This window comes from Motacilla alba, chromosome 7 (genome assembly GCF_015832195.1).
Source record: "Motacilla alba alba isolate MOTALB_02 chromosome 7, Motacilla_alba_V1.0_pri, whole genome shotgun sequence".
Taxonomy (NCBI): domain Eukaryota; kingdom Metazoa; phylum Chordata; class Aves; order Passeriformes; family Motacillidae; genus Motacilla; species Motacilla alba.
This window is the reverse complement of record NC_052022.1, coordinates 6432395-6449486: the sequence shown is the minus strand read 5'-3', so window position 1 is coordinate 6449486 and position 17092 is coordinate 6432395. Positions and strand designations below refer to the sequence as shown.

Below are 17092 nucleotides of genomic sequence, written 5' to 3'. Positions count from 1 at the left end.
AGGGTGAAGCAGCAGTGCAAGTTAAAATAGGAACTCCCTAAGAAAGATACTTTCCATTTTGATCCAGATGTATGTGTCCTGGTTTTGGGGAGAAAAAATCATTCCCTTAGAATGCAAATTACTGCCTTACATTGTTTCCCATGTCAATAACTGAAAACACACAAGACATTCCCCTTCAAAGAACTGAATCCCAGGTAATGCTCCAGCTGTCAAACTGTTTTTTCTCAATAAAATTTTCTACTTATGAGTTAGTTATCCTGTCTTTTTGGAGGCCTTTAAACTGCAGACCTCTGTTGTTTCCAGACACACCTGTGCTGAAGACTCTCAGGAAAAGCATATCCAACAAGTCAGCTGGAGACTTCCACTTCTAAAATTGTAGTTATTTGAGAATGTAATATAAATAGTTCCTGAGGATGTCAGAGATTGTACACCTTCACAGAAATTACATAGTAAGCCCTTCTTTGTCTTCCTTGTTTCAAGTGATATTGAAGAGTTTGAAAATCGTATTTGCAAAACAATTTTCAAAACATACAGTGTTCAAATTTCACTCACCCTTCTCGTGAAACTTGGCTTCCAACTTAGGGTTCCAAATGAGATGCAGTAAATGCAAACTACAGTTGCTGGAAAGGACAAGAGAATTAGTGCAACGCATCTAAATTTATTAGAGAATTCAAGATACACCTTACAACCTAACCTCCTCCTCCACATGCAGTTGTGTAACAGAGATGTCTCTTTGTACATCTCCAAAACCAAATTTAGTTTGATACTATCCAACCCTTGGCATTGCCCTTAAATCTGTGATGTATCATAAAGAACATACTAAAATATCTTTTTTTAAATCAATCTCAGAAATGTGTTCTGATTGTATTTCTTTAAGAAACTTGCAGAGGCTCGACACACATGCAAAGCCAACCCAGTGAGGATTACTGTGACACAAATTCCACATGCTGCATCTTGGGAGAGGTGAAACAGATTTTGTACACTGTTGTCAACACTGATTTGCTTCCTCTTCACTGTAAGCCTGAAGGATTTTTTAATTGTTATTATCCAGTTGCACAAGGTACAACAGTGAAAGATTTCCAGACTGAGAGACTGTGTGTTTTTTGGCCTTTCAATATTTGAGTACCTGCCTCAGCAAGTTACCCAGCACACATCGTCACAGTCCTAATGGAGTTTTAGAAAAGCTCAAGAGCAGCGTTCTGTCCAAAATGTTATCATCAGAGCACTTGACATCAACTGTCCTGTCCTAGCTGCTGTGAAATGTCTACCAAGGAGTCCTTCTGCCTTGCTGGCTGTGCTGTGCCAGTCCCTCACAAAGCCTGGGAGCACGGAGGATGTCCTGGCTTCACCTCCTGCCTCTCCGGGAGGATCTCTGCATACTATGCTCTATTTCTGTTCTATTAACAGGGATTTCTGTCATTTCCTCCATCACTTTTCCCCCCCTTGCCTCCCCCAGGGTGGGCGCTGGGGCAGGGATGGCTGTGGCCATCAGTCCTCCAGCCCCGGGTGCAGGAGGAGCCCCTTTTTCGGGCAGCTGCCTCACAGAATCATGGAATTGTCAGGGTTGGAAGGGAGCTGTGGACATCACCCTGTCCAAGCCCCTTCAAAGGCAGGGTCACCTGGAGCAGTGACGCAGGAACGTGTCAGGTGTATTTGGAAAGTCTTCAGAGAGGGTGGCCCCACACCCTCCCTGTCCCACCCCCAATGTAAAGCTCCTCCTCATGCTGAGGTGAAATTCTTTGTATTTTAGTCTATGCCCCTTGCTCCTCACCCTGTCATGGGGCACAACTGCAAAGAGTCTGGCACCATCCTCTTGGTACCTGACTTTGAGATACTTATATTCTGTTTGAGGTATTTATTCTGCATTACAGAATCACACAGTCAACTGGTTTAGAAAAGACCTCTGAGATCATCGAGTTCAAACTGACCAACCACCACGTCAACCAGACCACGGCACTGAGTGCCACATCCAGTTTTTCCTCAAAGACCGAGAGGAACCGAGACTCCACCACCTCCCTGGTCAGCCTGTTCCAGTGTCTACCCATCCCTTCTGAGAAGGTATTTTTCCTGATGTCCAACCTAAAGTTGCCCTTGAGCAGCTTAAGGCTCTGCCCCATCGTTCCGTCGCTGGTTCCGTGGGAGGAGAGGCCGACTCACACCTGGCTGCACCCTCCTGTAGCTGCAGACAGCAGTAAGGTCCCCCTGAGCCCCCTTTTCGCCAGGCTGAGACGCCCCCTCAGCCGCTCCTCACAGGACGTATATAAACGAGATCCCCTCTCAGCCTTCCCTTCCCTAGGCTAAACACGGGTAGCTCCCGCCGCCTCTCCTGACGGCCCGAGCCCGTTTCCCAGCGGGACAGCGCAAGGCCCGAGCTCCACCAGGGGAAAAGCTCGGGCTCCGCTAAAGCGCCAAGATGGCGCCGGGCTGAGGGGGGCGGGAGCCGCCAGCGCCCCCCGCGCGCCATCGGGGAGGGGCGGGGCGCGTGCCGCTGGCGGCCGCCAATCAGGGGGCAGTTGGCGCCGGGCGGCGCGCGCAGGCGCGCGGGGGGCGGTTGGCGCGGCGGCGGCGCAGGCGCGGTGCCGCTGTCGCTGAGGGCGGCGGGTGCCGGCGCTCCCACGATGTGGTTCGGCGGCTCCGTCCCCGCCGCCATCGCCGCCGCCAAGGAGCGCAGCTCCGTCTTCGTCGTGTTCGTGGCAGGTACGGTACGTCCCGGAGCCGCCCGCTGCCCCCGCCGGCAGGGCCCGGCAGCGCCTTCGCAGCCGCGTCCCGCCCGCCGCCCCTCCCGCCGAGCGGGATTTGTGCTGTGTCAGCCCCAGCCCGCGGTGTCGGTGTCCGGCCCCCGCCCGGCCGCCCTGTGCCGCGGAACCGCCCGGCCGATGTTCGCCTTCCCTCCGTTCTGCGCCTCTGCCCTGGATTCTCGCCGCTGCAGCTCTCCGGGCTGCTCGTTGTGTTTTGTTTCCTTTCCTCGTACCGACTGTGCGCGTTTCATAACAGTGTAACTGGAACCTGTAGGAATTCACATCGTCTTGTGTACGCTGCCTTTCTCCATGAAAAAAAAAAAGGATAGGAAAGAGGGACACGGTCTTGAGCTGGGCCAGGGGAGGTTTAGGTTGGATATTGGGAGGAATTTCTTCCCAGAACGGGTGATCAGACATTGGAACGGGCTGTCCAGGGGGTGGTGAGGTCCCTGGGAGTGCTTAAGGAAAGACTGGACGTGGCACTCGGTGCCATGGTCTGGTTGACAAGGCGGTGTTTGGTCCTAGGTTGGACTCGATGGTCTCAGGTCTTTTCCAGCACGATTGAAACGATATTCTGTGATTAGACAAGCTCTTTAACTTATTTTTGAGCTTTTGCGTATTTCTGTGTGCGTTGTTTCCTAAGATTTTACTGTTGCCTTACGTGCTCGTGGTTTGAAGATTTTCAGGTGCTTCATGACACAGTAACAATGTTGAATGTGTGACTTAGTGTTCCCTTCAGAACTGTTGAACTGTGGGACTCACGTGGCTTCAAGAAGTTCCCTCCCAAAGGGGATGTGAACAGAAAAGTGCAGTTAAATTCCTTTGCCGACACATGCACTTGGAGAACAGCATTTTCTGCTGGATAGTAAACTTACTGATAGAGGTCAACGTCTTGTCAGACCACAGATTGGGCTGTGTTGGAGTAAGGGACAGGGTGGAGCAGTTCATGAAGAACCTCAGCCCTTGGGAAAGAGCCACATTGCACAATTTGGGAGGGACCCCATGCTGGAAGAGTATGAGGAGTCCAACCCCTGAGGAAGGAGCAGTGGAGACCAGGTGTGAGGAACTGACTGCAGGAAGGGGGGGGGGGAGGAGATTTGTTTTTATTTCCCATGATCCTGCTCTGATTTTTGATTAGTAATGAGTTAAATAAATTTTTCCCCAAGTCAAATCTGTTTTGCCTGCAAAGATTACAGGTGCAGTATCTCCCCCTGCCCTTATCTCTTCCCATGAGCCTTCCATTACATTCTCTTCCCTGCCCAGCTGAGGAGGGCAGTGACAGTGGGACTTTGGTGGGCCTCCGAGTAGTTTCAACTTGCTTCATAAATCAGGGAGAAATGCATGTTGTAACTTATGTCCAGTATTTTTTATGAAACAAAAGTTCTGCACAAAATGGGGCCCATTAGATTCTGATGTTGACTAGGTGGGTGTGGGAATACGTAGATATACAGGGAGATACATTTATGGTTGCAGGGATGTAACCTAGTTTTGTCATTGTGTCTGCTGTGAGGATTTGTTTTGTTTGTGTTTATGAGCCCTGGAAAAGGCAGAGCATGACTTCAGCCAGGCACATCTCTGAAACGGAAGAGTTGGAGAGTTCTGCTGACATCTGGTCCACCCTGGGCACCGTGGGATCAGGGCAGCTGACCTGGGGCAGAGCTGATCATGAAACTGTTCTATGTGCTGGGAAAGGGAGCTCGGAAGCCCAAGAACTTTCTTGCTGTGTGTGGAAGCAGCTGTGTTTGAAGGATGTGAGTGCTGCAAGAATAGTCTGGTTTTGCGTTAGCACAGACTAGGTTTGTTGTTTGGGTAGAAACATGTTTCAAACTGCACAGTGATGGTAACTTTGAGCCTTTACACTGCACACTTCCCGCTGGAGACAGGCATTTGAAAGCACCTGGAGAACAGGCTTTCAGCAGTGTTTGGTTCTGTACACTTCATCCAATAATATCTATGGAAAAAAATAATGAGAGAAATTGAAATCGTATTGGGGCAGCCATTGTGCAGGACAGCTGTTAGGTACAGTTGACAAAAATTAGGAAATTCTAATTGGACAGATATATCCATCTGTGTTTGGTTTCTGCCACCATCTGCCTGTCCCTCTCTCCCCCTCCTCTGCACCTCACTTACATTTTCTCTAGAAAATGAAGAACTTAGTCAAGCAAAGAATAATGTGGTTATTTATCTTAAAAATGAGGTGGCATTTGTAATTGTAAGTGCACGTTGTTCGAGCAGGTTTCTCCTAAAACGTTTCTGCTTGCAGCCACAATCCCAGCATTTCTGAGCTCAGTGTTTAAAACCTTCATGGCCCATTCTGGTGGCAGGATGGTGTAAGGGTATTAAAGATGCTGTTGAACTCGTGGGAAGTTGAAATAAAAGGGATTGCTCCATTCTCCCAGAGAGCATGAGGTGAAGCAGGTCTGCCTTAGGAAACTGGTTTGAAATATGAAGGTGAGATGTTAGGGGCCTCTGCACACACCAGGCAAGGGGGTTGTGTTTGGGGAACTCAGGAGTTACTTTGTGGCATTGAGTAATTGCCAGCAGCAGCTTCCCTGTGTGGCTGCACAGGGAGAGGATTCCTGACAGTGAGTCTGGCAATGCAGGTGCCCCAGGGGATGGTGTGAGGCTGTGTCAGGGGAGGTGCAGGCTGGCTGTCAGGAAAAGCTTCTGTCCCCAGAGGGTGCTGGGCAGTGGAATGGGCTCCTCAGGGAAGAGTTCAGGGAGAATTTGAAAGCACTCTCTCAAAATGTACATGGGAGGATTTTTGGGGTGTCCTGTGTAGGGCCAGGAGTTGGACTTGATGATCCTTGTGGGTCCCTCCCAGCCCAGGATATGTGATGATTCTTTGACCATCCCTGGTATCTTGTTAATAGCTGTTCTGCAGATGATTTTGGAGCCTAGAGTTAAAAAGCCTTTGATCCTTTGGGTCACTAATCTAAACTTGACAGTTCATTTGATACAAAACCTCCTCTGTTCTTACTGAGGTGTTTCAGATTATTTTATATCTTTCCAAAGGTTAGACATGTTCTGATCATTAAAATACCAGGCCACTCATAAAAAGTGTTTTTCAGAGTGAAAAAATGAAAGAGTATGTGTGTGACAATAAAAAGCTTTAAATAAAACATTACAATATTTGTTTCTTTTCAATAATATTTGTAGAAGCCCTCCTCCCCTTGTTCGTAACTTTATTATTTTAATAATTTTTTTACAAAATGGTGATTTGCACACATAAGCTGTTAGTTATTTGTAGCCAAGATGTGTCAAGGCACTTTGCGAGTTAAATAAGTGAAATGCTGCAGAGGAGGAGGAGGTGAATGGTTTCATGTCCTGGCTTCCTGGCATTTCCAGAATGGCAATCCTCTCTTATTGAGTAGTTGTGAAATGTTGGACATGGAAAAGTAAGTTTGGCTTATCTCTCTCCTTCTGAAAGGAAAACACTTCCTTAATGACTGCGTGCTGAGGGGAATTAAAGTCTTCTGACAACCTGTGATGGTTTTGACTAAGTTCCTCATACAGGAAGTAAATTATTGCCAAAAAAGAGTCTTGTCCAGTATGTGAATCACTTGAGAAATGATCAGTGTTTTCCCTATGTAGATTTACCTGATCAGATTTAAGAGATGAGGAAGTGGGACTGAGTTGTTTACAGATCATTCCACTAAGTGAAATAGAGTGATGTTTTTGTTTGAGAAACAAGAAATCTGCGTTTCAGGATCTAGAATTATGAGGCTGTTGTGCTAGCTCAGTGTTTAGCAGAATTGTGAATTATGTCAAGTTCTGTTGCACTTGACCTCTTGACTTTTCTGATGTTTTTCCTGTGACCTGGCAGTTTTGATTTCCGGATATAATTGCTGCTACAATCTGTAATAAATGAACCCTAACCCCTAAATGAGAAAGGGTTATCAAAACAAAAAGATGTGTGAGAATAAGCAACTGTTCAGTGGGTAGTCACACTATTAATCAGTGCATCATGGCACAGAGCTTTATAAAATGTGAGCTATCAGCATTTTCATTCCGTCATCTCTCAGACTGTACTGTGAGCAGCCTCTGCCCTGTTTGTGTCTTTCAGCATTCTTTTTTCTCCAGCAGTTGGCTGTGTGGAAAAGTTAGTGTTAGGCAAGTATTTAGGTATTTTTAGTAGCCTAATCAGATGAGCACATGTCCTTCTGAAACAGTGTGTGGTGAAGCAGCTGCCTGCCTGTGAGCATTTGGAAACAGGAGAGGAGGCCGAGCTGCTCTGGGCACAACAGCTGCATTGACCACACTTGGAAGCACTGCACTTAAAGCAAGAGGAAAGGTTCCCATGTAAAATAGCCTAAATATTTGCTTGCTTATGCAGAAGAATAATAATGGAGGTAGGCACTTTCTTACTTGCTCCAGTAATTCCAGGGAAAAATTGAGACACGTGGTTGAAAACCACTTTTCCAAAATTGTATTTTTGGTACGTGTCCCTATGAGAGGCCTTGTGACCAGATAGCAGCACTTCACTGGGAGATTCCACATGTAACTCCTGATCTTTAACAAGCCAAAAATATTGCATGGAATAGCAACTGGGATGAAGCAAACAAGTGGTTTGTTGTTGTCACTGAATAATGGACTACTATACTTCTATACTTGTGACTCGGATTCTTTATCAAGACTGCAGTCCATTCCAAGCTGCTAGGAAGTAATACAGATTGAAGATAAAGAAACGGTTGCAGGCCAGTGTACTTGCTGAAAGATGGTTAACATTCATCAGAATCTATTTATTAGCCCACACCCTCACTAAACTGGTGTTTTAGGAGATAAATGTATGATTGATATGTTTCATATGATTAAAATAACACCTCTGAATCTGTGGCCCCTGAACACATTATCAGTTTCTCTTATCCAAGTAGCTCCTCTGCATTTGTTATTCTTGTTCTGTGCTCCTCACACCTTTTCCTCCTTCCGTACTGTTACTGTTCATGTCAGGAAATGGAATACAAAACTAAGTTATAAATAATCTGCAAATAAATGTTTCTTGGTTTGGGGACTTTTTTTTTACACTGTCAAACTGTGAAACCTTACCTGCTGAATTATGTATTTACAGGGAGTGAAGAACACAGTTTTACCTACTAGCAGCTGATGTACTGATATATAATTGAATTTACAATGAGGGGCAAGCAGAACATAGTTTTGACATATTAAAGTGAACCAGCTGGAGTGAATTGTCTCCAGATTATTAAAAATAATAATTATAAACTGACTTGAAAACAATTCCTGGAGTGTTTTACAAAGGTGAATCCAAGGGATTGAAGCAAAGCTAAAATCAGGGCAGAAACAGCAGTTTGTGGTGGGTTTAACTCACGTGTGTGCTGTGTCTTGCAGGGGAAGATGAACAATCTACTGAGATGGCTGCAAGGTGGGAAGACGAGAAGGTGACTGAAGCTGCATCAGATGGTTTTGTTGCTATTAAAATTGACACCAAAAGGTTTGAGCCTCTTCTAATTCTGTCTCTTATACAGTCTTTCATTGATGATGATGAGAGTAAGAGGCTTTTGAAGTCCTCACCCTGATTAGGAGGTAGTGTAAATACAGGGTTCCAGAGCAGAAGTGAATTCAGTACTCCTGGAGTCCCTAAATCCTGAGAAAATGTCAGAATTGATTGTTGTGTTCTGCACATACTCATTGAGTATTTCAGACTGTATTCCAGTACTAGTAATAGAATGCTTGAGGTTGCCCTTTCTCAACTGGAAGAGACACAAAAATGCTATTAAAAATGCAAGTGCTAGAGGCAGTTCTTCGTTTGCCAAGTTACATAATGAATAAAAAACCTTTCATGAATTCAGAAAGATAAAAATCTGTAAAGCCCCAGAGAAAATGTGTTTGCTCCATTGTAACACATAGAATGGAGAAGCATTTAAGCTCCTGGGTAAATTACTCAGCTATTTTTGTTATGTTTGTGTTCCAGTCCATGTACACAAAGTGCACTGACATTTCCCCAAATGGTATTATTTTAAAATGCTCTACAGATATTTTATTAGATTTACCACATTATTTGTGCTCAATAGACTAGATTTCTTTTTCCTGACTTGCCTTTTAGCACTGCTTTCCTAATTTTTATGTAGTCAACTGTGATAACCAAGGATTGTCACCATGTCAACACTTGCAGAATGTTAATGATAAGATGCAATGCAAATTTGCTTTTAGTGTTCTCTCAAGTATTTAAATAGTTTTGTAGGACAGTTATTTTTATGATGAAAGACTTAATCTGAAGTTGTTGCAGAATGATTGCTACTCCTAAATTAATCTTTTCTTTTAAACAGTGAAGCATGCCTGCAGTTTTCTCAAATTTGTATCCTTTGAGATCTGTTTAGATGCTACATTATGATTATAGATAATTGCTCTTTACAAGTTAACACCCTTCTTAAGACAAATACTTACAAGCATTGCTATTAAAAATACTTATTTTGGCACAAAACTATGCAATAAACTGTGTTAATAGATACCATCTGTGTATTCAACTAGCTGTCAGTTATTAGAGAAAGTGAGCAAATTGGGTTTTTTTATGTTAATCCTATGTAATTCTCTAAATAGAAAATTATCTAAAGCTTTATGTAATCTAAATAACCTGTTGGTCCTACTAATCAGTATTAGAAAACAAAAAGTGCTTTAAATTATGAGCTGGGGCTCAGAGGTGCAGAGGAGGGGGAACAAGCAGTGGCCTGGGTTCTGTCACATACCCAGGTGTGAAGTCAGGTCAACCCCTGCCTGCCTCAAGGAGGTCACTGCTTACAGTTCATTAATTCTGTGTGATGCTGGGAATTCTGTACCTTAACTTGGATATCCTTCATGCTCTGGAGATTTCATTACTGTCTACTTAAGATGTTGTCTGACACTAAAACAAAATATTCTCGAGTCAATGCATGATCAGTTGCCTGAAAAGTTGGAGAAAAATACTTTGGCCTAAACCAGTAAAAGGAAAAGAAGAAATGCTTACCAGTTGCATGTAATATTTGCCAGCATCTGTTTCTTTTTTTCCTCTCTTGGCCCTGGCTGCTGGTGAGCAGTTGGAGACAGAGCATTGGTCTAGAAGCTCCTGTAGGAAGGAGGTCTGCTTTGCCCTGTGAAGTTACTCTGTGTCAACTCCTGCCATTCACTGCCCTTAACTGTCCTGTGCAGATCCCGTGGTGTGCGTCCCATCCAGTTTTTTTATAGGAGACAATGGAATCCCTTTGGAAGTTATTGCTGGCAGCGTTTCTGTGGAAGAGCTTGTTACCAGAATCCGTAAAGTCAAACAGGTAATGCTGACAGGCTGGATCTTCCAGATGGAGCTGGTGATGCTCAGGACAGTGATGGCCCAGGCCCTTGGCCTGTGTCTTTGGGAAGTTACTGGTGGAAGTAGAGCCAGTGAGTTACTGGTTCTGTCCTTCCAACAATAAAATCTGTAACCTTGAGTTCAGTACACAGGTTGGAAGCGCTGTGAACATGTGCTGCATTAATTTTTGTTTGATTTAGATCACCTGTGTAAACAAACCCACAGTACTGGAGAAATGTGTCAAGAGCTCTAAACTGGAATGACAAAATGTGACAACTCATCTTTAAGGGGATTACTCTTCAGCTTATAACGTGGTTATGTAATATTGTTCTGTAATATGGATTTATAAAGTTATACACAAGTGTAGATTACTTTATCACTTTGATATCAAGTGCAAGACTAAAATTAGAAAAAAATATGAATTGCATGATTGTACCATACTCAACAATATGTGGTAATTCTATTTTTGTATTTTCAATAGGGCTGATTTTTCAGTAATTATTTAGTCTTGACCTTTTTTTAACCTGTGAAAAATGTTTGAACTTTCATAGGCTCCATCCTCTCTTCCCCATTTCTTAGATGCACACAGGGAAAGGGCGGCCTGTGGAAAATGGCAGTCAGGCATCTGCTCCCTGTCCCTCCTCTCCGTCTGATGGTGCTCCAGAAAGTGCAGAATCCAGAGCAGGGGCTTGTGACTCTGCCGAGGCTCTTATGCCTGAGACAATAGCATCTTCTGCTGGTAATGGTTAGTGTTCTTGGCACCTCAAATGCCACCTCATTTGCTTTGGAAATGGTTTTTCTTAAGCTGTTACATGATGGTACGTAAAAGGCCATATATTGAGCAGACTCACTGAGGAAAAGCTTGGGATATTCCAGAATGCTTTGTGCGAGTCTAGAGGGAAGGACAACTTGTCATTCTGCTTAGTTTTAATAAGTGAGGAATCTATGGTTTATAACTCAATAAAATTGTGTATGCTTTCCTGAAAAAGGATTCAGTTAAGAGTTCTTTTGGCTCAGTAACCTGAAACCCTGAAACCAAATTGTTGAGGGGGGAGTCTAAGTAGCAGAACCTTGTATGTCCTTGAGATATCCCAGTTGCTGCAAATTGCGGCTGGCAATGAGCCTGATGATTGTTATGATAAGAAATGCACCTTTTCCTTTTTTCTTATGCGTTGCTTTCTTGTAAATCCCTTGAAGATGAAGCAAATTCAGGTCAAGCAAGCCAGGAAACGACTAATTCTGCAGATGAGCAAGCAAATGGTGCTCAGCCTTTGAACGATCTTACACTCAAAGTAGAAAGGCAAGTCTTTTTTTTGCAGACTTCTTAACGTGTTGCATTTGTTTCTCAGGAGGCAGTTTTGTTGGGTTTTGGGTTGGTTTGGGGTTTTTTAACAAACATGTTTGATTACAGGATTTTAGTCCTTGTCATCTGCCAAATATTTATGCGGTCTTACTTTCTATTACATGTCTCTGGCCATGGGCTGATAGAACTGATACCAAAACCATGTTTTTAAATAATGTAATTTCTCATGTACTTTGAAAGAAGGAGGTAATCTGGAAAACTACAAGTGCACCTTTGATATAACTTCAATAGAAATTATATGTTTGCTGCAGGTTCTTGAATTAATTGAACCGTTGAACTCAAAGCACTGGAAGCTGGTGCAATAAAATGCCAGCCTAGGTTTTGTATAGAGATGTCCTCTTATTTCTTCTGGTTGATTTGATGAGTGTTTGTAGTTTAGGGATATTGAAACAGTCAGTGGAATCCTATTCTGAGACTTGTGTTTTGATCAGTGAACAGTAATGACTTGAGTTCAGTTTTTGAAGTATGGTGATCAGAAACACCTGGCTCAAAACATGATTAATTAATTATAAATTGTAATTGATACTTGAAATATCCTGTCTAAAACCATAACACATGTTTAGCAAATAGGAATATTTATAATGCTAAAATATATTTTAAATCTTTTTCATGCTTATTTTAGTTTTCTTCCGAAGTTATTGGACAAGAGGTATATTTTTTACTTACCACTGATATGACAATGCAGTCAATAGTTTAATATAATTATCAGTGTTCCTTTTTAAATAATGCATAATTTATCTACAGCATTTTTTGCAAGGGGGAGAAAGAGGCCAAGCTCTGTGGTAATTACCACTTTCTTTTGAACAGCTACCATACATTTTTCTGATTATATGACTTTTGACATTAGCTCATGCCTGCCCTTTCCCCAGACTTCAAATATGTTGGGATTTTATTGTCAATCTGTATTGAGAAATTTACTTTGTTTTTTCTGAGGCGTTTTTCTGGAAAGCTGAGACAGATGCATATGCATCTATGTCAGGGCTATATATTACTTGTGTTCCATTTTAGGAGGTGATGTGCAGAAGAAACCAGATGGCTTAAATAGCTAAAAAGAGATTGAGATTTAGTGTTTCTGTTACCACAGATCATAAATCGTCTTTGCTTATTGTATATCTTCATAAGTTGGTTCAACAGTAAGAATATGTAGGATTCTTCATTTAATGAGTGGAAAAAGGACAAGAGGAATATGTTAGAACAACTCTGAAGTGAGAAAGGAGGTGGTGAAATCACCACTGCCCTTTGCATGGATGGTGCACCCGCATGGGAATGAATCACTGCTGGTACATGAGGTATTAGCACTGTGCTACAGCTCATTTTCATGTGTTCTTCTGGGCTTGCAAATGCTTCATTCACATTTGAAAATACTGCAATGATAAGACTTTTCGCTCTGTTCTTAAATTTAGGTTAACAAAAAAGCTTGAAGAAAGACGAGAAGAGAAAAGGAAAGAAGAAGAACAGGTAACACAAAAATGTAAAACCCCTTGCAGTTGCAGGTTTGGGTTTTTTTAACCCTTATTTGAATAAATAATTAATTCCTTCTTACACAAACATACTTCAGTCTTTTCTCTTGCCTGAGGCAATTTTGTGGTCCAATTTTTATATCTCTCTATTCAGAAAGAAATTAAGAAAGAAATTGAAAGAAGGAAAACTGGCAAAGAAATGTTGGAGTACAAAAGACGACAGGAAGAAGAATTGACCAAACGTATGTTGGAGGAAAGGAACAGAGAAAAGGCAGAAGAGAGGGCTGCTAGAGAGCGCATAAGGCAACAGATTGCAATGGTATATTTTGCATTTTGGAAGAGTTTGCTGCTTCTCTCTCTCATAGTGCACTAAAATGATAAATTTTCTCATTTGCTGAGGCTTTGAAAGATTGTTCATTTTTTAATTTGGAATCCTGTAGCCTTGTATCGTAATAATTTTTGTGTTTGGGGTTTATGTAGCATTTCCTGTGTATAAAATGGAAATTCTGCTTTCATCTTCGCAATTCTTTTCTATATGAACAAACATTTCTGTCATATTGCTTGAGCCTTGTGGAGAATTATCATATAAACACAAAAATAATTGCAATTTAGGCATGGTGCTAAAAGAGAAACACAGGGAGTATTTAATTGTAGAATGTGCACAAGAACACTGCTCTCGAAATGGTGAGGAGGAATATTTTCCAAGGTAGTATATATGTGTGTGTGCATATATGGATGTAAACAGTTGATAACAACTGAAATTCTTCCTCATTATTAGGTTTTGGTATAGAACACTCAGAATTACAGTTGTGTAATTCGTTGTAAGGTTTTTGCTTTTATCTTCCCTGGAGTGTTGGGCTTGCATGGGAAGATCATCTATTAACAACTGGTTGTGTGAAGTGACTCAGTGAGAAGTGTCATCTTGGCTAATGACACGAGATTGTGCAGTTTGGCACAGAGTCATTCATTGCAGTTCCACTGTCTTTTCTCCATATGGTCTGTTTGTATCTGTGCAGTTCATGAGTATAGATCATAGCTATCTAATGAATGTTAAGCAACAAGTTATGTTAACAATTAAGGTTTCTCTTTGATCCTTCCACAGGATCGTGCTGAGAGGGCAGCTCGCTTTGCAAAATCGAAGGAAGAAGCAGAAGCTGCAAAAGCTGCAGCTCTTCAGGCTAAACAGGCTGAAATAGAGGCCAGAAAAGAGGCAGCTCAAAGGGAGCGAAGGTGAGCTGCAGTGGAGACACAAGTGTGTATTTCGGGGGAGAGAGATAAAGAAACTTTTTTACAAGAGTTAATATATTTCCTCATCTCTTGACAACATGTTGCCATGTTGAGCTGTTTAAATAGTGACATTAAAGGTAGCTGTTTACATGAACATGATGCTCTTTGAGAGCTTTCATCTTTTTGACTTTCATCATCATGAAACACTAACCACCTTTACTAGTGCATTGTTTTAGTTAGATAAGAGTTTTTGTGTCTGAGCTTTGATTTAAATACCAGTATAATAAGGCTTGGTGGAGTACTAGATAAGGTGAGAATGCCAAAGATTATTCCTGGACAGAATGACTCGATAATGTCAGTACTGCTGGGGAGCTTGGTGCAGATCCAGGGGCTGTGTGTGGATGGCTTGGATTCAGCATGGCTGGGCTGGGGCCATCAGCTGCCCACGCCAGAGCTGTCTCCTGCTTTGCCCAGCACTGCTAGTTTAAGAATTATCCAAACCTAGGGGACTTTATATGGAGTTGTGGATGAGATGCATTGTGAGAGATCAGCAAGTGGTCTTCCACTGGGAATTCAACCTTACAACCCTTCTGCACTGCCCTGGGCAGCATGACTGTCCCCTCTCCCACATTTCAATACTACCAAGCGCAAGGCCCCTTTGTCTGTAAGTATTCATGGCCTGACTGAGCCCAATACCTGTCCCACAGTGCAATAGCCAGGATTCAGTTCCGCCTCCCCGATGGATCTTCCTTCACCAACCAGTTCCCATCTGAAGCACGGCTAGAAGAAGCCAGGCAGTTTGCTGCACAGGTAAAATGGGCATTTTGTTTCTCAGCTGTGTGCTGATTCTGATTTGTTGAGCCACAAGTAGTTGTTGATGGTGGTGGAGTTGTCATCAACTCCTTTCCTTATTGGGTGTTTTAAGGGAGTTTTGGTAGCAGACTTCTCCCGTGCCACCAACTGCCTTTGGATTGCTGCAGCGTGTCATTAGTAAGATATAGAGAAAAATTACTGATATTTCATATCCTGCTCTGAGGATGATTGATAGTTTGATACAAAACTCTTGCTAAAGTATACTCAGCTGGCAAATATGCAGTTGTTTGAAAATGAGCAGTTATAAATAAAACGTTTTCTTTATGTGCTTTTTCTTTATGTGCTTCACAGACGGTTGGTAACACTTACGGCAATTTTTCACTGGCGACAATGTTTCCCAGGAGGGAGTTTACCAAAGAAGATTATGGAAAGAAGTTACTGGAACTCGAGTTAGCACCCAGTGCTTCAGTAGTGTTGCTGCCGGTAGGTGTTGGGTTTTGGTGTGTTTGATTTTTCAAACAGCAGTACAGTAGCTGAATATTTGCTGTTTATCAGCCACGATAGTATTTGGCTTGAATTTGGGGATTTTCTTTGTCTAAAGATTGCAAAATTACTCTAGTTTTTGTCAGGACTGATTTGGAGAAGTTTTTCTGAAGCAGATAAATGGTGACATAGATACTTGTCTAAGGGGTAACCAAGGTTGTTCCTTTGTGTCTGCTGAGCTGCTTCAAAAGGATGTGTGAAATACTCTGTCTACAAGAGCAGGACTTTAATACCTGACAGGTTTGCTCGGTGTGTTCATGACAGGCGGGAAGACCTGCGACTTCTGTTGTTCAGGCTTCGGGCAGTGATCTGTGGAAGTTCTTGGGCACAATCCTTTACCCCCTCTTAGCGGTTTGGAGATTCATTAGCAACTTCCTGTTTACAAGCCCGCCCCCCTCACAGCCCTCGGTGAGATCAGCTCATCAGCAAGAGCACTCGGCTCCCTCTACGTCGGGCAGCATCGAGCAAAGCAGGTAAGGCAAAGTGCTCAAGGCAGCTGTTCCTCAAGCCTCTTGCTGCAATTGCTTTAATCTTGTCGTGGGGAACTGAACTTACGACTACACAGTAGGGAAAAGCATTGTCTTGCAGTCATTTATGAGTCGGGAATTCAGCTGTAACTGCAAAGGTGAGCTTCACTTCAGCTGATACTGTTTGGAAGATAAAAATGTTAAAAATGAAATATCAAACTGTTAGGGGATGGTTGTTCAAGGAACAGAGGCAGATGAAGTCTGGTTTTGACAGGTTTTGTATTGCCTAGAGAATGAGATCTTCCCATGTACCAGGAGAGCTGCTCAGCTGTTTCTGGTGAAGAAGCCACATATTGCTTCAATGACAGGGAAAATGAGAGTCTGCCACTCTGTCTGACTGCTAAGTGACAAATTTTCACCTGGGTATTGCTTCCCAAGGAAACTATTCTTGAGGATAAGAGAAGGATGGATGATTTGTGTTTATTGCATTTGCTGCTTCTCTTGTGTAATTATTACTGAGGAAACTGTCAAACCTCACTGTTCTTTGTGCCCTAGGCAAACAGTCAGGAAACGAGTAGTGGAAAAGCGGGGGGAAGACTTCAAAAAAGAAGGCAAAATATATAGACTGAGGACTCAAGATGATGGAGAAGATGAAAACAATACTTGGAATGGAAATTCTACACAACAAATGTAGTTTTGGGTAACTGCAATTACTATCTGGCTGCTTTTTTTTTCCTTCTCTTATTTGATCTAAGTCAACTAGAGCTTCTGGACAAGTGGGGCTTATTTTACACTGACTGAATTACTTAATTCTTTTTCCTGGTGGATTATGAAATAAAGTCACCTATGTCAGAAAAATCAAGTGGGTGTTGGTGAAACCTAGTAAAAAGACTGAAAATCTCCATCAGCTTTCATAAATATTGCCCTATGCCATAGAAAGGCACTTTTTAATCTATAAATATTCTGCTACATAAATTTAAGGGCCAGATATATTCATATAAAGGTCATGGTAGACAATGACTGATTAAAATGAGGGTTTCAGAAGCACTATAAGTAGCAAATCAGGTAACTAATTTATGTTTAACTTTTTTCTTGCTTCTGCAACTGCAAGCAAAACCTTGTAGTTTTTAATTCCCTAAGCACTCAATAAACTATTTTCCAGAAAACATGACTGTCTTGTAAAGTTCCTTTGATGTGCTGGTATC

General features: G+C 42.5%; 1 protein-coding gene and 1 long non-coding RNA gene across 3 annotated transcripts; one reads left to right on the top strand and one right to left on the bottom strand.

The window, feature by feature from the left end:
• Positions 1 to 552: 552 nt before the first annotated feature.
• Positions 553 to 2451, bottom strand: LOC119703343. Its single transcript, XR_005257618.1, has 2 exons — positions 2080 to 2451; positions 553 to 620 (listed from the first exon to the last, which is right to left on the bottom strand). It is a non-coding gene; the product is annotated as an uncharacterized LOC119703343 (long non-coding RNA).
• On the top strand, positions 1781 to 17055 carry UBXN4 (UBX domain protein 4). Of its 2 annotated transcripts, none has more exons than XM_038143098.1 (13): positions 1781 to 2058; positions 8085 to 8187; positions 9023 to 9051; positions 9879 to 9997; positions 10594 to 10759; positions 11212 to 11314; positions 12781 to 12835; positions 12992 to 13156; positions 13940 to 14067; positions 14772 to 14874; positions 15229 to 15360; positions 15685 to 15893; positions 16443 to 17055. In XM_038143098.1, the coding sequence occupies exons 2-13, from the start codon at positions 8108 to 8110 to the stop codon at positions 16579 to 16581; spliced, it is 1428 nt and encodes a 475-aa protein (XP_037999026.1). In that variant the 5' UTR covers positions 1781 to 2058; positions 8085 to 8107; the 3' UTR covers positions 16582 to 17055. The 2 variants fall into 2 exon arrangements, with proteins under 2 accessions (XP_037999026.1, XP_037999025.1); XM_038143097.1 differs by lacking the exon at positions 1781 to 2058 and adding an exon at positions 2541 to 2697.
• The last annotated feature ends 37 nt before the right edge of the window (positions 17056 to 17092 follow it).

Coding starts and splice junctions, on each gene's coding strand:
- UBXN4 (XM_038143097.1), top strand. CDS start 2,619: ATGTGGTTCGGCGGCTCCGTCCCCGCCGCCATCGCCGCCGCCAAGGAG. Junction 9,998..10,593: donor GAATCCGTAAAGTCAAACAG/GTAATGCTGACA, acceptor CCCATTTCTTAG/ATGCACACAGGGAAAGGGCG. Junction 11,315..12,780: donor CTTACACTCAAAGTAGAAAG/GCAAGTCTTTTT, acceptor TCTTAAATTTAG/GTTAACAAAAAAGCTTGAAG.